Here is a 21,701-nt window from a genome sequence, read left to right as displayed (position 1 = left end):
GGTGTCACTTTTAACAATTTAGCTAATAGGTAACATTTTTTCTTTCTAATTATGGTAAAATACATAACATCAATTTAGCCATCTTTACCATTTTTAAGTGTAAAGTTCACTGTTATTAAGTATATTCGCATTGTCATGCAACTAAACTCTGGAACTTTTTCATTTTTCAAAACTGAACCTCTACCCCCATTAGGCAACTTTATGCTTCTTTTTAAAATTAAAAAATTTTACTGCAGAAAATTTCACACATATACAAATAGACCAGACAGTTTAATGAACCCATGTGTCCTCAGCTTCTGCGTCAACAACGATCACTTCTAGGCTAATCTTGTCTTATTTACATCCCTGCCCACTCTCTCCCTAGTGGGCTTTCCTGGTGGCTCAGAGGTTAAAGCGTCTGCCTCCAATGCAGGACACCGGGGTTCTATCCCTGGGTCAGGAAGATCCCCTGGAGAAGGAAATGGTAACCCACTCCAGTATTCTTGCCTGGAGAATCCCACGGACGGAGAAGCCTGGTGGGTTACAACCCACCAGGTTACAGAGTCGACACGACTGAGCGGCTTCCCTTTCACTCTCCATTCTCTCCCACCTACCCCACCCCTGATTGTTTGGAAGCAAACCCGGAACATCCTGTGCAAATATCCTAACTTGGGACTCTAAAAGGTGATGATTCTTTGAGATAATCAAGAAATCTTTAACACGCCTAAAGCTGTTGACAGTAGTTTGTGACTGTCCTGCCATCCAGGCGTGGTAAGCAGCTCCTGTCTCTCCAGTCTCTTGTCTTGGGGTTCCCACACCTACTCTTCTCTCATGCAACCTGCTCTTGGTCCTGGGGGCTTCTCTCCAGCCTTGATAGTGCTCACTCATCCCTGCCACGCCCACTAGCCCAGCCCTCTGTCCTCCTTGTTCCCAGGCAAAGAGATAAAGTGTTGATGTGATTGGGGTTCAAGAGTAAACATTGTTATTTTTGTTTTATTTCAGTTCAGTTCAGTTCAGTTCTGTCGCTCAGTTGTGTCTGACTCTTTGTGACCCCATGAACTGTAGCACGCCAGGCCTCCCTGTGCATCAACAACTCCCGGAGTTTACCCAAACTCATGTTCATTGAGTCGGTGATGCCATCCAACCATCTCATCCTCTGTCATCTCCTTCTCCTGCCTTCAATCTTTCCCAGCATCAGGGTCTTTTCCAGTGAATCAGTTCTTCTCATCAGGTGGCCAAAGTATTGGAGTTTCAGCTTCAATATCAATTATTTTATTTACTTGATGATTGCCTTAATGTCTGTTGCTACGTTTTCCAAGGCCTAGGGCAGCAGGTGACACGTCTGTGAGTGGCAGGGGTGTCTCTGTGACTGGCATGTCTCTGTGGGGTCACCGCCAGGGACAGTCTGCATCTATTGAGAGACCGGTGGGCGTGATGCAGGGAAATTCTCAATCTCTCCTTCCTTTTTTGTTGTATTTTCTGGAATAGTTCCATAAAGAGGAAGTTCCATTTATAGAAGACATCTAATTGGAACTTGTTTTTTTTTTTTTTTTTTTTCAAAAAAAGTCACCAAGACTTTATTTGAAGAGGGGGAGAGTGGACTGTTCACGAGTGCTGCACCCCTGGAACTCTGGGTTCTCTGGAATTTTTGAAACCATTCCTGAAGTCTTATTGTGTGCTCCTAGTTCACAATCCTTTCTTGTTGTTGTATTGCTTCTACCTTTAAATTTTTTTTCTCATATTTCTTCCTTCTTCAGCTGTGCACTTCCTATTTCTGTTCTTTTTAAAAAATATTTACTTTCTTATTTTGTTGACTTTTGGCCACCCTGGGTCTTTGTTGCTGCTCATAGGCTTTCTGTAGTGGTGGCGTGCAGGGGCTTCTCTTGTCGTGGAGCACAGGCTCCAGGGTGCACAGGCTCCGTAGTTGCAGCGCTCAGGTTTAATTGCTCCACAGCATATGGGATCTTAGTTCACTGGCAGGAATCAAACCCATGTCCCCTGCATTGGCAGGCAGGTTATTAAGCATTGGACCACCAGGGAAGACCTGCCTATTTCTCTTCTTTAAAAGTGTTTTAATAGTTACCACATGTAAAATTAAATGTTTCCCATCTGAGCACCAAAAAATCGATGCTTTAGAATTACGATGCTGGAGAAGAGTCTTGAAAATCCCTTGGACAGCAAGGATATCAAACCAGTCAATCCCAAAGGAAATCAACTCTGGATATTCATTGGAAGGACTGATGTTGAAGCTGAAGCTCTAGTACTTTGGCCACCTAATGTGAAGAGCCAATGCAATGGAAAAGACCCAGGTGCTGGGAAAGGTTGAGGGCAGGAGAAGTGGGTGACAGAGGATGAGATGGTTGGATGGTATCACTGACTCAATGGATGTGAGTTTGAGAAAACTCCGGGAGATGGTGAAGGACAGGGAAGCCTGTTGTGCTACAGTCCATGAGGTCGCAAAGAGTTGGACATGACTTAGCAACTGAACAACAAGTCACAATATATTATTAAAATTAAATATTAAATTAAAATATTAAACTTTAATTTGAATATTAAATGTTTCCTATCATTAGTTTAAAGTTGACAGTTACTTAGGCTTAACGATTTTTACTTATTTCTTTGATTACTGTTGCCCCACACCCACCCTTGGATTCCTCTTGGATTTCTTCATCTGTCTGTCTTTGAGATTGCATCTTCCAAACAGAGTTAAGGGTAGTTTATGTATGTGAGACTGGGTTCATCTGAAGACTGCATTCTGTTTCTTTGTGGATGTAATCAGTCTGTGTCTCCTCTCCTCTCTTCCTCCTCATCTTAATCCTCCCCTTCCTCCTGTGTGCTCTCTGTCTCTGCCTCTCTGTCTCTCTCTGTCTCTCTCCATCTCTTTCTCCCTCTGTCTCTCTCCATCTCTGTCTCTCTGAATCTGTACTGTTTTCTGTCATTAATGTTCTGTGATAACATCATATGTTACCCAGTTTGGGGACCTTTTTCCTTCCTCCCAAGACAAGCAGCAGCCCCTTCATCTGGATTCTCTCTCTTTCTCTTGGATCTGGAGCTTTTCCCCTGCTGATTGAGTGTCTCCCATCTTGTTCTCTCCCGGAGCTCCTCTGCCCTCTGCCCTGTTCCTTTGTCCCCCCAGCTGGCCCCACAGCCTGCTCACTGATTCGCTCTCCACCTTCTCGTCTGCCCTCTGGGCCCTGTGATGCTTCTCCATTTCTATGATACAAGTCTGCATCCTCTGTGCCTGTCTGCTTCTTCTCTGATGGGGGTGCTCAGTGTGCAGGCTATCCCTTCCAAGGGTGCAAATTCCTGGGCACTGCCCTCCAGGGTTCCCCATCCCCTGAGGGTGCAGGCGGTGCTGCCAGGGGCCCTGCTCCCACTCCATCCGGTCCCACCCTGTTCCGCTTCCCGCCCTGAGCATGTATAATGGATGGTGTGTCCCCAGTCCCTTCCCGCCCTGAGCACGTATAATGGATGGTGTGTCTGTGTGCATGTTGTTCCTCTGACAGCCCTTGGGCTTGAGCTGTGTAGGCAGAGGGGCCGGGGCTGGATGACGGGCCCCATGTGGTGCAATCAACCACATGTAACTACTTCCTCCAAGTTGCTGACTTAGAACAGGAAGCTTCGCGCCTTCACCAGTGGGGTCTCCAGTGCCCAGCGTCTTCCCAGACCCGTGAAGCACCAGCCTGGTGAAGAGCAGAGCCGAAGCCCCTGCCAGTCCAGCTGGGACACCCCTGCCGTGGTCTCCAGGGCATCCAGGGGTGAGTGGACAGAGGCTCCTCTGTGTCCGGGCTAGCTTCTCTGGAGGGGAACTGCTCAGCCTTGAGGCCCTGGCTGCGGTCTTTCCCGAGGGAAGCAGCTCCGAGGAGCCCAGGCTTCAGGGGCCCTGGTGGCCCTGGTGGTCCGCTCCAGGCCCCTTGAGCTGAGACCCCGCAAGGGGAAGTGCTGAGCCCACTGCTGCAGAGCTACTGGCTGCTGGGAGGCACGTAACCAAGGGGATGAGACCAGCATGGCGGAAGGATGCGCTCAGACCTCAGCCTCGGCCCCACTGTGGGAGTCTCTCAACAAGGCCCAGGCACTTACTGAGCCCTCAATGTGGGGGCCACGAGGCCCCGCAGAGCCAGAAGGAGGCTGGAGGCAGGGCAGGCCCCTCTGGGGGGTACGGGGTCTGCGTGGCCGGGCTCTGCAGGAGGGTTCCCGGGCCTCCCCCTCCTCCCCCTGCCCTGTGCCTTCCTCTTCCTGCCCTGGCCTGTCCCCATCCTCTCTTTATGCTTCCACGGTTGGCCGGGCAGGTCTGTCCTCCAGCAGAGCCCCTGTGTGTGTGTGGTACCTCTGAGTATGTACGTGTCTATGTGTCCATGGTGCATTTTGTGTCTGTGTGTGTCTGTGTCTGTGTGTGTGTCTGTGTGTGTGTCTGTGTGCGTGTGGTACCTCCGAGTGTATGTGTGTCTCTGTGCATATGTGTATGTCCACAGTGCTTTGTGTGTGTCTGGCTGTGTGTGTATCCAGGTGCGTTGTGTGTGTGTCTGTGTGTGTTTGTGTCTCTGTGTGTGTGTGTCTGTGTGTGTGTGTCCACAGTGCATTGTGTGTGTGTCTCTGTGTGTCTCTGTATGTTTGTATCTGTGTGTGTTTGTGTCTGTGTGTGTCTGTGTGTCTGTGTGTGTGTCTCTGTATGTATCTGTGTGTGTTCGTGTTTATGTCTGTGTGTCTGTGTGCGTGTGTGTCCACGGTGCATTGTGTGTGTGTGTGTGTCTGTGTGTGTGTCTCTGTATGTTTGTATCTGTGTGTGTCTGTGTATGTGTCTGTGTATCTGTGTGTCTATGTGTGTGTGTATGTCCACCATGCATTGTGTGTTTGTGTCTGTGTCTTTGTGTCTGTGTCTTTGTGTGTCTGTGTCTGTGTGACTTTGTGTCTCTGGGTGTCCATGGTACATTGTGTGTGTGTGTGTGTGTCTATGTGTGTGTGTGACTGTGTGTCTGGGTGTCCACAGTGCATTGTGTGTATGTGTGTCTGTGTATGTGTGTCCATGGTACACTGTGTGTCTGTGTGTGTGTCCATGGTACATTGTGTATGTGTGTGTGTCCATGGTACATTGTGTGTGTGTGTCCATGGTACATTGTGTGTGTGTGTCCATGGTACATTGTGTGTGTCTGTGTGTCTGTGTATGTGTGTCCATGGTACATTGTGTGTCTGTGCGTCTGTGTGTGTGTGTCCATGTACATTGTGTGTGTGTGTGTCTGTGTGTGTGTGTCCATGGTACATTGTGTGTGTGTGTGTCTGTGTGTGTGACCATGGTACATTGTGTGTCTGTGTGTCTGTGTGTGTGTCCATGGTACATTGTGTGTCTGTGTGTCTGTGTGTGTGTGTCCATGGTACATTGTGTGTCTGTGTGTCTGTGTGTGTGTCCGTGGTACATTGTGTGTGTCTGTGTGTCTGTGTGTGTGTGTGTCCATGGTACATTGTGTGTGTCTGTGTGTCTGTGTGTGTGTCCATGGTACATTGTGTGTGTCTGTGTGTCTGTGTATGTGTGTCCATGGTACATTGTGTGTGTCTGTGTGTCTGTGTGTGTGTCCATGGTACATTGTGTGTGTCCATGGTGCATTTTGTTGAAGGCAGGTCTGCTTCTTCTCTCAGGGTCCAGAAGGCTCCTGAGTTCTGGCCTAAAGATGTGAAAATGCAGGGAGACAGTTAAGATTTAGGGTGTCATTGGGTGTGTGACCTAAATCTCCCACAACCAGGACCTTGGAGGCCTGTCCCCCTGGGAGTGGAGGGACAAGGGTCCAAGGACCCAGATGAGTTCAGGGAGAGGGGACTCTTGGCTGCCATGCGATTTGTCCCGATGGGAGTAAATCGAGATATTTCCTGGGGGCTCGGCCGGCCAGGCAACCAGACTCAGCCCCGCCAGCCTCGGGTTTCCGAGCTGAAATCAGCATGGGCGTGCCTGCCCACAGCTGTCAGCTTGGACCAAGCCAATGCAGCCCTGGGGCAGGTCACAGTCAGCTCCTGGAGGTTTCTGAGAGGAGATACCCCAGGTAGTGTGGGGCCTCTCCAAAGCTCAGCAGAGGGGGCACCGCTGTCCAGGGGATGGGAGAGGCCCACCCACACACTGGCCGGATGGGTGGGGGCCAGGCTGGCTGCTCAGCCTCCATCTGTGAAATGGGCTAGTAGTTTGCACTCCAGCTGACGATCTAATCAGCTTGTGATTCAAAAACCACTTCCCTGGGAGGCGATGTGGGCCTGTGGGGAAGGCTGGCCAGTGTCCATAGGGCCCCACAAGTTGAGCTCAGGCCACACCTGGCTGGTTACTGGACTGTGAAGAGGTCTTCACCCCATGGGTGGGGCAGCATGGAGCCCGAGGCGGCCCTGTGTGAGTCTAGCCCTGCTTCTGGAAGGCTTGTGGGGGCGGGGCCCGGTAGCCTGCACACCTGTCACTGCGCGTGTCCCTCAGTCCCTCTGGAGCCGACGTCACAGGGGCAGCTACCGGGAGCTAGTGACTGAGCCCCCGTGAACAGCGGGGCCAGCTGAGAATGCAGGCTCTGGGAACAGTGAAGTCCCAGTGACACCGCAAGTGGGCGGGGCTACGATGCTAATGTGGCCCCTGTCTATTTCACTTTTCCCCAAACAAGACCTAAAACGGGCTGTCGGTTCTGTTGTCATCTCACCCAATCCCACCTGAGCCAGGAGCCGAGGTCTGAAGGAGGCGCTACCCAAACCCACCGCCCCTACTGAGCGAGTGCCCAGCGGGGTCGGGGGCGAAGCCCCAGGGGCCCCGGGATGCCAAGACCCACCTGTCCCAGCCGTGTTGCCACCTGTCACCCACCTGGCCTCTGGGGCCCTGTCCCTGGACATGAGGTCATGGTCAGGCTAATGGAGTCCATGTCCAGCCCTGCAGTGGGCAGGGAACCTGGACTGTTCAGAAAGAGCCATGTCCCCTGCCTTCCCCTCCCCAACCTCCCCTATCATCCCCCAATCACCCCCCGACCCTGGGCAGGGCAGGCCATGCAGACAGCAGCCCTAGGGTTGCCCTAGGCCTGGGGTTTCCAGTCGCTCCCACCACTGGTGAGTGGGCATCTTGGTGAAGCAGCACGTGCAATTAAGTCCCCAAGCTGCCAATCTGTGACCCGGGCAGGCTTTCCTGCTTGTTCCAGGGTCCCCCCAGTAGCCAGAGATGTCTAGGCTGCTCACCGTCCCAGCAGTCGAGCAGCAGGGCTGGGGTGCCAGGGAGCCAGCAGGCCCAAGTTTCCGCGTGAGCCCTGGCATGATCCCCGTTCAGCATGGCACCCCATGAGGCCAGGTCTGCAACCGGGCGCATGGACTCGGGGCTGGGGTGCCACCACTGCAGGGCTCTGCTGGGGGCAGAGAGATGTGGGAGCCAGGCACCCTTGCCGCTTCTGAAACACACAGAGCAGGAAGGCACAGCTGTGCCCACCTACCTGGAGGTGCTGTCAAAAAATGCCTCCAGCAGCTTTCCCTGAACCTGGGGTGCTTCTCCTGGGAGCTATGAAGTGTGGGCTCCCCAGAGAGACAGAGCCAATAGGACATGTGCACGTGTGTGTGTGTGTGTGTGTGTGTAAACATGTGCACATGTTTGCGTGTGTTTGTACAGACAGAGAGGTTGGTTTGGTGGAGCTGACCTGTGAAACTATGGAGGCTGGCAGACTGCAAGTCTGCAAGACAGGCTGGAGAACCCGCAGAGAGCTGATGCTGCAGCTGGAGTTCCAGGCCATCCAGAGGCAGAGGTCTCTCCTCCTGGGGGACACCATCTTTCCTTTAAGGCCTTCAACTGGTTGGATGAGGCCCAACCACAGCATTGAGGGCGATCTGCTTTACCCAGAGTCCACTGATTCAGTGTTGACTCCATCTAAGAGACATCTTTGCAGCCACATTCAGAGCAGAGTTTGAGCAAACATCTAGGTCCCTTGGGCCTGTGGACTTGGCACATGAGACTCACGCTCACAGCACCCCGTCTCTCTGTGACCAGGAGGAACCCGAGGTCCAGAAGGCGAAGTCACTGTGACCTGTCCACAGTCACTTGGCACCGGCCATAGACTTGGGCACATCAACCCTGGTGTCAGGCTGATGGGGGCCCCAGTTCTGGCAGCTGTCCTGGCTTTGGGGCTTAGGGACCCTCAGAGCCACCATCCCCACCCCTGGGAGTGGGGAGCAGGTCTGGCCCCCCACCCCTGGGAATGGGGAGCAGGTCTGGCCCCCGACCCCTGGGAATGGGGAGCAGGTCTGGCCCCCAACCCCTGGGAATGAGAGTTGGTCTGGTTCCCCCACCTCTGGGAATAGTCTGGCCTCCCCACGCCAGGGAGCTGCTGACAAATTGAGGCTGTGGGTGCCAGTGGCAGCCAGGCCTGCAGGAGGCTGCTGTAGGCATCACCCAGCCCTGGTCCTCTGGGACCTGGGGTCCTGAGTGGCTGTCCAGGCAGGGACCACGCCCGCTGCCTGAGGCTCCCCCTGAAGACTGGCTGTGTCTACCGTGGTCCGATCGCTCTGGCCCAGGCCTTCACAGCCTCCGCCCTCTGCCCAGGGGTCACCACAGAGCCCACAGTGTGGGATCAGATTCCTGGGTGCTCAGATCTGGCCAGTCTGCAACGCAGAGACCTTCGCACCCATGGGGCCTGATTCCACTACTCTGGAAGCGTCCAGGGGAGGGTCTTCCAGGGGAGTTGTGCCCTGGGCTATAGCTAGGAGTAGCTGGAAGTGTTCCCTGGCTGGATGAGGAGTAAGTCAGGGACTGAGGCCAGCCTCCTCGACGGGCGAGACCTCAGCGGGGCCAGGGCTCCTGCCTGAGCGGCCTCCCCTAGCGTGGGACACGCGCCCTCTTCCAGTGCTCCGAGGGCGGGGACACACAGAAGGGCCGCCCAGTGGGACCAGTGCTTCCACCAATCTATGTTTTTACTTTGTAAACATGTTTATTTGTATATGGTTACAAAAGACGAAAAGTAAACACTTTATAATTAGCTGCGGGTTGGAACCATTCAACTGTGTTCTGGAGGCCCTTGTTGAATATCTAGTGAAGAAAATCCAACTCATTTTTTTTTTAATATTTATTTTTATTTTGCCGTGCCAGTTCTTAGTTGCAGCAAGCAAACTCTTAGTTGTGGCATGCGGGATCTAGTTTCCTGACCAGAGATTGAACCCAGGCCCCCTGCATTGGGAGCACAGAGTCTTAGCCACTGGACCACCAGGGAGGTCCCCAGTTCGTTTTATAAACAGCATGGATGTGGCTGTGCGTTGGCTTTGCAGTGGTGAGGGTTTCAGGGTAATGGGAGTTTGGGGGAGGGACAAGGGTCTGGCGTACCACAAGGGCTTGGCAGAAGTAAAAATCCTAGAATCGAGAACAGTGCCAGAGACCAGACAGGTAGCACTTGTTCCGAGAATGAGTGAATGAGTGACCGAGTTGGGAGCCAGAGTCCCAGCAGAGAGTCACTTGCCCTCAGTCTATGGACCGAGGACTGCCCTCTGTGCTCACTGGGGACAGAAAAACTGACCACTTTGGGACTCCAGAGACATTTTAAAGCAATGCATCGACCACCACAGAATTGAAATTTTCTTAAATGTATGAATTTTTTAAAAATCAGTGTATATGTTTATTGTAGAAGTTTGAAAAATACAAACTGGGATAATGAAAATTGAAAACACTTACAATGCTGCCATCCAGCAGAAACGGCCTAGTTTGGTTATTTTTCACTTACTTTTTTTTTCACACAGCAACATTTTCTTGGAAAAATCGAGCTGGACTCACCGTTCACACATTTTCATGCTGTGTAGGCTCCACTCGTGAGCATCACAGTTGTTAAAAACAGCGTCCAGTTTGATAACTAGACCAGGAATCTAGGTATTTTGATTAGAATACCTGATTATCATCCAGAGCAGCCTTTTCAAATGTTTGATAACAAGTTTCATTTCTTCTCTTCTGAATGTTGTGTGTACAAGAGACTTTTCTATGGGGTATTTGCTTTTTTGCTTTTATCCCTGAGATTTCCTTAGACACAAAAATTACCATTCACCTTCTCCATGAGACAAATACTGAATGTTTTCATCTACTCAAGTTTTTATCTACAAACTTTTTTTAGAGTCAGTCTTCTTTTTTATTTAATGTATTGAAGTGTAGTTGATTTACACTGTTTCAGGTGCACAGCAAATCGATTCATTTATATATATGTATCTATATTAATCCATGTATACTGTCCTTTTCAGTTTCTTTTCTATTGTGTGTGTGTGCGGGTGTGCTAAGTTGCTTCAGTCGTGTCCAACCCTGTGCAACCCTATGGACCTTAGCTTGCCAGGCTTCTCTGTCCGTGGGATTCTGCAGGCAACAATACTGGAGAGGGTTGCCATTTCCTTCTCCTTCCCATTATAGTTATAGGTTATTACAGACATTGAATATGGTTCCCTTCCCTATGCTCTACAGGAGGTCCTTGTTATTTATCTGTTTTATACATAGCAGTGTGTAAATGTTAATCCCAAACTCCTAATTTATCCTTTCCCACTCTCTCCTCTTTGGTAACCAGAAGTTTGTTTTCTATGCCTGTGAATATGTTTCTGTTTTGTAAATTAATTCATTTGTACCAATTTTCAGATTCTACATGTAAGTGATATGATATGGTTTCATATCATTTGTCTTTCTCTTTTTGACTTACTTCACTCAAACGACAATCTCTAGGTCTATCCATATTGCTGCAAATGGCATTATGTTGTTCTTTTTATAGCTGAGTAATGTTGTTGTTCAGTCACTCAGTCGGGTCTGATTCTTTCTGACCCCATGGACTGTAGCACAACAGGCTTCCCTGTCCTTCACCATCCCCCAGAGCTTGCTCAAAGTCATGTTCATTGAGTCAGTGACGCCATCCAACCATCTCATCCTCTGTCATCCCCTTCCCCTCCTGCCTTCTATCTTTCTCAGCTTCAGGGTCTTTCCTAAAGAGTCAGTTCTTCATGTTAAATGGCCAAAGTAGTGTAGCTTCAGCATCAGTCCTTCGAAAGAATATTTAGGCTTGATTTCCTTTAGGACTGACCGGTTTGATCTCCTTGCAGTCCAAGGGACTCTCAAGAGTTTTCTCCAACACCACAGTTCAAACGCATAAATTCTTCAGCTCTTAGCCTTTTTGATGGTCCAACTCTCACATGCATACATGAATACTGGAAAAACCATAGCTTTGACCATATGGACCTTTGTTGGCAAAGTAATGTCTCTTCTTTTTAATATGCTGTCTAGGTTGGTCATAGCTTTTCTTCCAAGGAGCAAGTGTCTTTTAATTTCATGGCTGCAGTCACCATCTGCAGTGATTTTGGAGCCCAAGAAAATAAAGTCTGTCACTGTTTCTATTGTTTCCCCATCTATATGCCATGAAGTAATGGGACTGGATACCATGATCTTAGTTTTTGAATGTTTTTTTAAGCCAGCTTTTTCACTCTCCTCTTCCACCTTCATCAAGAGGCTCTTTAGTTCCTCTTCGCTTTCTCCCATAGGGGTGGTATCATCTGCATATCTGAGGTTTTCGACATTTCTCCAGGCAAACTTTTCTCCTGGCTAAATAATATTCCGTTGTATGCTGCTGCTGCTGCTAAGTCGCTTCAGTCGTGTCCGACTCTGTGCGACCCCATCGACGGCAGCCCACCAAGCTCCCCCATCCCTGGGATTCTCCAGGCAAGAATACTGGAGTGGGTTGCCATTTCCTTCTCCAATGCATGAAAATGAAAAGTCAAAGTGAAGTCGCTCAGTCGTGTCCGACTCTCAGCGACCCCCTGGACTGCAGCCTACCAGGCTCCTCCATCCATGGGATTTTCCAGGCAAGAGTACTGGAGTGGGGTGCCATTGCCTTCTCCAATCCTTGTTTATCTTCCAACAATTCATGGGATCTATCCTCTGTCTCTGAGATATGTTCCAAATCTTCTTTATCTATTCCTCTACTGATGGACATTTAGGTTGCTTCCATGTCCTGGCTACGATAAACAGCACTGCAATAAACAACTGGGATGTGTCTTTTCAAATTAGGGTTTTCATCTTAGAGTCTATCTTCTTCACAGTTTCTCCCTTCGTTTTTATGCTCAGCAGCTTTACTCTGAAACACACAGTCTCTCACTCCTTTAATCATTTCATTTCCTGCACCTGGGTTGACCTGGCCCGTGATGTGAAGGGGGCGCGTCTCTCCAGGAATGTGCTCTGCCCTGCACCTTCCAAGGCCAGAGTCCTGCCGCTCACTTCTCTCTCCTGGCCACTGGTCTGAGGGCCAGGGCGGCACCAACTCTGTCCCGAAGCTTCTAGATGTGTTTCAGAGGCCACTGCCCAGCTGGCAGCCGCCTTGCCCGTTCCCTTTCTAAGCTCCCGGGCAACTGCCACATACACTGTCTTCCAGATGACCTACTAGATTGCTTTTTCCAAAGAAATGGGCTTCGGTGTATTTATCAATTTTAGCTTTTGTGTTTGTTTTCAGACTCTCCAGCTTCTTCTATTGTCTCTTTCCCACCTCCCTCACCCTACTTCCTGCGCCCTTGGCTCTTTCTCTCACCTCGAGCTCTCTGTCCTGCAGGTGAGCGTATCATCACTCTTTTTCATCTGGCACAAAGCCACCTAGGCCCTTGGGCTTCTATCTCCGCAGGGACAGAGGTTTTCACCGTGTTGATCAGTGAGCACCGTGTGCTCTCCTTTCTGACATGTCTGTAAACATTAAACTTGATTTCCTCTTGGACTTAAGCAATATTGAGCCAAGTGCCTTAAAGGTTCCAATTAGCAAGTGTATGGGGGGGCATCAATTTTTTTTTTTCCATTTGGCCAGAAACTATGGCCCTGAAAATTTCTGCCACGGACAGTGAACTGAGCAGTGATGAACGTTATGTGGTGGGTTTTCATGGACCTGAGAATGTGTGGATTCGGAGAATCGGTAGGTGGTTTCCTCCTCTTCCCTGGTCTGTCTGAAACTCTAAATCCTGGAGTGGGGGTGGGAGTTCCAGCCTCTGTTGCAATCAGCTTCTGTCCAATTCTTTCTTGTCTTTACATAAAGCAGACACAACTACATCTTAACTTTGTCTTTTTGGTTTAAAAGGTTGATACCTGTCTAAAGGTTGATGTAAACACTTTTTCTACATGAAAGAGGCTTGGATCCTCACCTCCCAGGGTGAATTCTGGACCCTGCCTTCTCCTCTTGTAACCTGCTCCCCAGGGCGCTGTTGTTCCTCGTCACTTACTGGCCTTGCCTCTGGGTTTATGGCCTGACCTTGGTCAAGGGCAGGCTCTGATGGCAATCGAGGGGCCTGGTCTAGGGGTCTGCACTTTGGCAGAGCCTTTGTCTTTGACAGGAAGCTGATCTGACATCAGCTCTCCCTGCCTCGGATGTGGGCCTCCCACTGCTTCTTGCTCAAATTTTTCTTGCTTTGTTGATGTTTCCTCTTTTTCTTGTCTTTTACCAATGTGAACTATGGGTGTTGTGGTGTGTGGGGGGTTTGAGAAGAATAGATTCAGTTTTTCTTCTGAGTCTCAGTCCCTGAAGCTCAGAGCTCGGTCCACTGTGAAGGGTGAGCCTCAGGGTGCCCGGGGTCTCCGGATGAACCACCTCCTGTGGTTGCACTCAGTTGCACCAGTGCCCCCCCCCCCCCCCGCGCTGGGCAAGGTCAAGCTCAAGGGTGACTGATGCAAAATCCTTGGCAGTGAGGTAGGGGTGGCCTTGGGTTTCTGAACCTGCCTGGACTTGGGGTTTTGCACCTTGAGTCCTGGTGCTGGGCTGCCCTTTGATCTGAAGAGAATCCATCAGGGAGGCACCACACACCTGAGCTCGGGTGGCCAGGGGGAGCGCCCCTCCTCCTTGCTTTTGGACCAGCTGTCCCAGCTGAGTCAGCGCCCCAAGTACATGAGGGCTCTTCAAGCTGGTCCAGGCCCATGAGCCCCTCCAGGCACACAGAGAGCTGAGGCAGAGTGTGTCACTGGGGGACCCAGACTGACACTGACCTGAGCCATCAGCACCTAGAGGGGCCTTGGTCTGCAAAGCCCCATGATGCTGGTTTCAGACATGAAGGCTCTGATAGCCAGTCCTGGCTGTGGGGCGCAGGTGCTGTGACCTCTGCCTGCCGCTGAGAGCAGGGCTGGCTGCAGGCCCTGCCTCTGCCTGCTCCCGGCTGGCCTCCCTTAGCTCCCAGAGCTGCCGTGTGCCCAGGTGTCCTGTCCCTGAGGGGCTGTGGACACCGGGGCCAGGGTGGAGCCGTTGGCGTGGCTGTGCCAATGCTTGAGTGAGGAAGCGAGTGGGGACGACACTTGTGAGGACAGACCCCACCCCCCAACTAGCTTCCTGTGGTCAAGGTCAGGACCTGCGGCCTGTGGGTGATCAGCTGTGATCAGCTCCCCTCCCCTCTCCCTGCCCCCCACCATCCCCCTGTGTGTAAGGGGCTCCAGCTGTGAGCAGCACAGGGTCCACAGCCTGGTGCTGAGGGGCCTTAGCTTCCCCAGGCCAGGATGGGGTTACCTGCCAGCTGTTGACCCTTTGGCGTTCCGTCTGTGGCCACAGGAACAAGCGTGGAGAGCTGAGATTATAGCCCCTCTACCAGGCCGCATGCATGGTTGGGGCACTTGTGGGGGAGGTTCCCCTCCTCTACTTGGAGCCACTTCTGGCTCAGATGTGGGGTGCTCTCCTGAGGCTACCGGATCTGGCAGTGCCCTGGTCAGCCGAGGTCATGGGCACACAGGGCCCCACAGGCCACCTGGCTGCGGAACCTGAAGAGAACGGGAGAACTCTGGGGCAACTCCGGGCTTTCACAAATGGGTGGGCGTGCAGTGAACCGAAACCTTCTTCCCAGATCCACTCTGTGACTCTGGAAGCCAGAGCAGGGCATGAGTTCTGCTTTTGACCTGAGCAGGAAGGATCCACGGTTCCATTTTGACACTTCTGGCTCCTGATTGTAAACTTGACAGGGACCAGGGAGCAAGGTCGTCTCCAAAAAGACAGCAGGGTGAGCCTGGGTGGAACTCAAAAGGACTGGGACTTCCCAGGGGCGCCCTGGGGTCCTCCTCCACCCAGAGCCCCTGGGACACATGCAGAGGTTATGCGAGAGCAGAAGCTAGGGCACGACCCAGCCCCCCGGGCACCCAGAGCCCACAGGCCACAGCAGGGGCCACAGCAGGGACCATGTGGCCCGCCACACAGGCACACCTTGGGCCGCAGCCTCTGCGGGCCCAGATCTGGGACCCCGAGGCCACCACACTGGCCAACACCATCAGCAATGCACTGGGCGAGGTATTCAGGGCGAGCCTGTTCATCTTGGTTTGATCGTGGTTTCTGATAAAACACTCCCACTTCCTGTCCGTTGCCTCTGGTTTGCTGGCTCCTCAGCACCCTCTCCACTCTCTTGGTATCAGATTAAAAGGCCGCAGCCCTACAGGTTTCTCAGACCTGGGAGCTCTTGTGCCCAGGAAGCCCTGCCATCCCTCCTGGAAGCTGAGCTGGAGGAGGTCTGTCACTCTGGGCCGGACCTGGGTCCTGGGGCACTTCCAGGGAGGGGTTGGGCAGCATCTCCCCGAGGGCGGAGTCGGCCGGCTGGGTCCCGCGCAGCAGGCAGTGGGTTTGAAGGTGCTGCCTCCACCTCCAAGTCCCAGGGCCAGGACCAGCATACCAGCCTCCCGCCCCGCCCCGACCATCGTGCCTCGGGAGCACCGGGACCAGTCAGCGATGACCCAGCTCCCGGTCCATGCCTCACTCCAGGTGCTGGGTTTTTAAGCACAGCAGGTGCGGAAAAAGAAAAACACGGAAGTGGTGGCCTACAGCTGGTTGCTGCAGGTAGGGCCGGCGGTGGCGCTGCAGGCCTGTGTGCTGGCCACCAGCCCAAGCTCACGGCCTGATGCACAGCGAGGCCGGACAAACCGAAACACCCAGGAGCAGCGAAAAGTCTACTGCAGGGCCGAGCAAAGAGGCTGTGGCTCAGGCCCTACCCCCAAATCCCCGAGCATTTCTAAAGGCAAAAGGAGGGAGGGGGCTTAGCAGGGTATGCGATCAGTTTGTGTGCAGTTCTCTGATTGGTTGATGATGAGGTAATAGGGCAGGATCACAAGGGTTAACATTATCAGTCCTCAGGATCCAGGGCCATGTGTTCATGGTCATCATTCAATCAGCTTCTTCTGTTTGGTGGGGATCTTAGCATCTGTAAAACAACCCAGGAAGTGTCTCAGAGACTGTTATCTAGGTACTTCAGGGAGAAACTAAACCTCTGTGACTGCCACATGACTGAATTACTGTTTAAATTCTTACCAGTTCTCCCGGCCCAACTGCTGCTGTCCTTACACATTCACATCCTTCGGATCATTAATTCTCCAGCCAGGCTTCTGTGACTCAGGGGAGGCCTGGGAGACCACAGCTTTTCTGTAAACAAGAGGCAGGCAGAGGATGGGGTGGGCAGGGCCTGCCCAATCACACCTCCTCGCCCTGGGGGCAGGTGTCCAGCAGGCAGCCAGCCAGCCCAGTCCTGGTGCTGCAGAAGCTGAGTTCGCTTCTCTCCAAATCCTGGTTCTGCCTCCTGCCAGGAGGCCTGGGCACACCGAGTCTCTGCTCCAAGCTCAGCTCAATTCACTGAGGACTCAGGGCCACAAAGGTCACACAGGGCCCTGACCCAGAGCATGCCACCCCTCAGGCACACCTGTGGGGTGTGTGTGTGTGTGTGTGTGTATGTGTGTGTGTGTGTGTGTGTCGCTGGCAGGAGGCCCACTCCCTGCTCATCCTTGGAGGTCCGGATGGCTCAGCGGAGTGGAGCACACGTGACCAGCTCAGGCCTCCTCCCCCGCTGGTCATACAGCCTGGGCGAGGGGGTCGGGGAGACGGACCTGTGTGGGCCCCACCCCACCGCTGAGCAGCCTTCAGCAGCTGGGACCGGGCCTCCCAGCTCTGTGTCTCCAGGCCCAGAGTCTGGGGTCTGAGGCTGTGTCACTGCCCCTTCCCTCCACAGGACATGCTGCCCCAGCGCCCCCAGCTGCTGCTCCTAGCGGGCCTGCTCTCCCTCCAGTCCGGTGAGTCCCCCAGGGGCAACTCCTCCCGGGAAGAGTGGGACCCACCCTCTCACCCTCCTGGACGGGGCCTTAGGAAGGGCCCTGCTCTGCCCCTCCCTTGCCCTTCTACCTGGGGCTGACCTGGGGCCCACCTGGGGCCCACCCTCCTGAAGACAGCATCCCGTGGGCCCTGGTTTCCTCCCTGCTTCCTGGTCCTCCCATTGGCTCTCCTTCTCCACCCCCCCACCTATGGGCTTGGTCATCCATTCACAGCCCTCAGCCCTTCATTGCTGCCCTTGGAGGGCCCGCCATCTCTGGGAGAGGGGGGTCAACCCGTGCCAGCTCACCAGCCCGTGTCTCTCTCCCCAGTCCTGTCCCAGGAGTGCACCAAGTACAAGGTCAGCACCTGCCGGGACTGCATCGAGTCGGGCCCCGGCTGTGCCTGGTGCCAGAAACTGGTAAGAGCCTCGCTGAATGCTGTCAGCCACCCTGAGGGTCCTCGCACCCAGCCTGCCCTTCCCCTCTTCCCTCCTCCTGGGCTGGAGCCCCTTCTCTGCCTCTGACACTGCTGGCCCCCAGGAGCACCGTCACTCTGCTTCCTAGTGGGGCAGGGGCAGGCCAGGGACGCAGCGTTGTCAGAGAGGCAGACAGACAGGCAGACACAGTGGTGTGCCCAGGCAGCCCGGCAGAAGCAGATCTAAGTGAAGCTGCTGGGTCGGGCCAGGTGCAGGTCGTTGGGTCCTGGAGGCAGGAACCCTGGGCCAGATGAGGGAGAGATACATGTGGGCAGAGCTGCTGCAGCCCCGGTTCCCCGCTAGCCATCCGCTCCCAGAACCGGGAGGAGTAGGGAAGCTCCCTACTGGGTCCTGAACTCTCTGCTTGCCTTACTTCATGTTTTACTTGCAAGACCCTCTGAGGAAAAAGGCAAAGGCCCAGGACAGGATGTAGGGGAGCTCCACCTCCTCCTGGAGAGGACCCCTTCCCTGGGGACCCCCAAGATTCTGACCATTCCCTCCTCCTGGAGATCCCTGAGGTTCAGACACTGCAGGTCTGTTTGGAAACACATGCATGCACACACATTATTATTATTTCTCAACTGTTTGAGAGTAGGTTGCAGACACAAGCCCCTTTGGCCCTTAAGGTTTCCAGCGATTTTCTCAAAAACAAGGTATTCACTTACAAAACCACAATGCATTTATCAAAGCCTGGAAACTTCACACAGTACTTTACTCTGATCAAATTTACACACCTCGGGGATTCCCTGGTGGCCCAATGGTTAAGAGTCCACCTGCCAATGCAGGGGACACAGATTCAATCCCTGGTCTGGGAAAATCCCACAGGCCGTGGAGCAGCTAAGCCCGTGCACCACATTTCCTGAAGCCCACGCCCAGCAAAGGCCCAGTGCAGCCAAAATAATAAATAAGTAAAATAAAAAGACAGACTTATACACCTTGGACAAATTTTGCCAATTGTTCCAATAATGTCTTTGCTCTCATCCCTGCCTCACTGGCCAATATTATAATCCAGGATCGCACATTGCATGTGAATGTCTCTTTATCTCCTCAAACCTGGAACTCTCCTCGGATTTCTTTGTCTTTCTCATCCGTGACATTTCTCAGGAGTGCAGAACAGCACTTCTGCAGAAGGTCCCGCGTGTGGGTTTGTCTGGTGTTCCCTCTGGCACGGCCTGGGGTGGGCCTTTCAGCAGGAACCCCGTGCAGACCTCCTGCTGTCCTTCTGTGCGGGCGATGACAGCCTAGACCACTCGGCGGAGGGAAACGTCTGCCAGGCGCTCCGCCGTGATGTCAGTATTTCCCCTTTGCAATTAGTAATTTGTGGGGAGATACTCTGAAGCCGGGAAGCACGCTACTTCCCTTGAAGCCTACACCCACTCACTCTACCGTCCATCAGCTGATGGGAGCTCGAATCAGTTGTCACTGGGATGGTTGCAGAACGGTGGCACTCCTGTTCATGACTCCCTCCAATGGCTCCTAACGTAAGAGGAATATTTCCTTCCTGCAATCTCCTTCTCTCTTTCTCATCGGTGTGGACCCATAGATGTTTCTGTTACTCCGTAGTTTATAAGGTATCACTTTCACTTTGTCATTTTGAAGCTCAAATTGTTCCCCATTTGGCCATGGGAGCCCCGGGGCTAGCCCTGTGCCCGACTAGCATACCCCAGTATCACTTCCTGAGCTCTCTCTCTGGGATCAGCAGGCGCTCCTGGCCCCTTGGCACTTGCCTGGCCCCCACCAGAGGGTTCCTGGTTCCCTTCATGAGAAGCCAGGCTCCCAACATTCACAGTACATTTCCCCATTTCCTCCTCCTTTGACTCTGGGGAAGTGGTTACAGAGTTGCTACCCTTAGCACTGCAGGGAGGAGATGGGTGTGGTCTGCGTGCTCTTCTGTTACCCAGCAGGCAGTCACAGTCCAGCTTGCAAAGTCCCTCCTCAGGGTGGGTTTCTCCCTTCCCTCCTGTGAGCTTCTTGTTTGCATCTGAAATGCAGTTAGGTTAAACTGCTTCTGAGCACATTCCATTTTAGGGATTTCTTCCCTCCCCATTCCTGTTAATTTTATTTCCCTAATACTTAAAGTGGGCTTCCCAGGTGACTCAGTGGTAAAGAATCTGCCTGCCAACACAGGAGATGCAAGAGATGCTGGTTCTATCCCTGGATCAAGAAGATCCCCAGAAGGAGGAAATGGCATCCCACTCCAGTGTTCTTGCCTGGAGAACCCCATGGACAGAGAAGCCTGGTGGGCTACAGTCTATAGGGTCGCAAAGAGTCAGACTCGGCTGAGCCACTAAGCACGCTCGCAGGCACGCAGCAGTTAAAGCATTACTAGGGCCTCAAAAGATCATGGCATCTGGTCCCATCACTTCATGGGAAATAGATGGGGAAACAGTGGAAACAGTGTTAGACTTTATTTTTTGGGGCTCCAAATCACTGCAGATGGTGACTGCAGCCATGAAATTAAAAGACACTTACTCCTTGGAAGAAAAGTTATGACCAACCTAGATAGCATATTAAAAAGCAGAGACATTACTTGGCCAACAAAGGTCTGTCTAGTCAAGGCTATGGTTTTTCCAGTGGTCATGTATGGATGTGAGAGTTGGACTGTGAAGAAAGCTGAGCGCCAAAGAATGGATGCGTTTGAACTGTGGTGTTGGAGAAGACTCTTGAGAGTCCCTTGGACTGCAAGGAGATTCAACCAGTCCATTCTGAAGGAGATCAGCCCTGGGATTTCTTTGGAGGGAATGATGCTGAAGCTGAAACTCCAGTACTTTGGCCACCTCATGAGAAGAGTTGACTCATTGGGAAAGACTCTGATGCTGGGAGGGATTGGGGGCAGGAGGAGAAGGGGACGACAGAGGATGAGATGGCTGGATGGCATCACCTACTCGATGGACATGAGTCTGAGTGAGCTCCAGGAGTTGGTGATGGACAGGGAGGCCTGGCGTGCTGCGATTCATGGGGTCGCAAAGAGTCGGACACGACTGAGCGACTGAACTGATCTAACTGAGGGTCTCAAAAGTGAAGACAGTACAGAGGCAGCTCAGGAAGCACCGCCCCTCTAATGGCCACGTCCCTTTAGTCTGGCCCTGCCCCCTGAGCTCTCTGGCCTCCTTGTTGGTTGTTCAGGGGCTCCATCATGTCTGACTCTGTGACCCCATGAACTGCAGCACAGCAGGCTTCCCTGTCCTTCACCATCTCCCAGAGCTCGCTCAAACACATGTCCATTGAGTCTGTGATGCCATCTCGTCCTTTGTCGTCCCCTTCTCCTCCTGTCTTCAATCTTCCCCTGCACCAGGGTCTTTTCTAATGAGTCAGTTCTTTGTATCAGGTGGCCAAAGTATTGGACCTTCAGCTTCAGCATCAGTCCTTCCAATGAATATTCAGGCTTGATTTCCTTTAGGATTGACTGGTTTGATCTCCTTGCAGTCCAAGGGACTCTCAAGAATCTTCTCCAACACCACAGTTCAAAAGCATCAATTCTTCAGCTTTCAGCCTTCTTGATGGTCCAACTCTCACATCCATACATGACTACTGGGAAAACCATAGCTTTGACTATACACAACTTTGTCAGCAAAGTAATGTCTCTACTTTTTACTGTGCTGTCTAGGCTGGTCATAGCTTTTCTTCCAAGGAGCAAGTGTCTTTTAATTTCATGGCTACAGTCACCATCTGCAGAGATTTTGGAGCCCAAGAAAATAAAGTCTGTCACTGTTTCCCCATCTATTTGCCATGAAATGATGGGACTGGATGCTATGATCTTAGTTTTTTGAATGTTGAGTTTTAAGCCAGCTTTTTCACGCTCCTCTTTCACCTTCATCAAGAGGCTCTTTAGTTCTTCTTCACTTTCTGCCATAAGGGTGGTGTCATCTGCATATCTGAGGTTACCGATATTTCTCCTGGCAATCTTGATTCCAGCTTGTGCTTCGTCCAGCCTGGCATTTCGCATGATGTATTCTGCATATAAGTTAAATAAGCAGGGTGACAATATATAGCCTTGATGTACTCCTTTCCCAATTTGCAACTAGTCCATTGTTCCATGACTGGTCCTAACTGTTGCTTCTTGACCTGCATATAGACTTCTCAGGTGGCAGGTAAGGTGGCCTGGTATTCTCATCTCTTTAAGAATTTTCCAGTTTGTAGTGATCCCTATACAGTCAAAGGCTTTAGTGTAGTCAGTGAAGCAAAAGTAGATATTTTTCTGGAATTCTCTTGCTTTTTCTATGATCCTAGGTATATTGACA

General features: G+C 52.2%; 1 protein-coding gene across 2 annotated transcripts in view; it reads left to right on the top strand.

The window, feature by feature from the left end:
- Positions 1-3,374: 3,374 nt before the first annotated feature.
- Positions 3,375-21,701, top strand: part of ITGB2 (integrin subunit beta 2) — a 31,295-nt gene continuing 12,968 nt past the window's right edge. The window contains exons 1-3 of one of the 2 annotated variants that reach the window (XM_069582099.1): positions 3,375-3,737; positions 16,906-16,966; positions 17,315-17,403. In XM_069582099.1, the coding sequence (XP_069438200.1) occupies positions 16,909-16,966; positions 17,315-17,403 (147 nt within the window). In that variant the 5' untranslated portion in view covers positions 3,375-3,737; positions 16,906-16,908. The remainder of the gene's footprint in view (positions 3,738-16,905; positions 16,967-17,314; positions 17,404-21,701) is intronic. The other variant, XM_069582107.1, reaches the window with a different exon arrangement.

Source organism: Ovis canadensis, chromosome 1 (assembly GCF_042477335.2).
Source record: "Ovis canadensis isolate MfBH-ARS-UI-01 breed Bighorn chromosome 1, ARS-UI_OviCan_v2, whole genome shotgun sequence".
Taxonomy (NCBI): domain Eukaryota; kingdom Metazoa; phylum Chordata; class Mammalia; order Artiodactyla; family Bovidae; genus Ovis; species Ovis canadensis.
The sequence above is the reverse complement of the archived record's forward strand: the minus strand, read 5'-3'. Positions and strand labels throughout refer to the sequence as shown.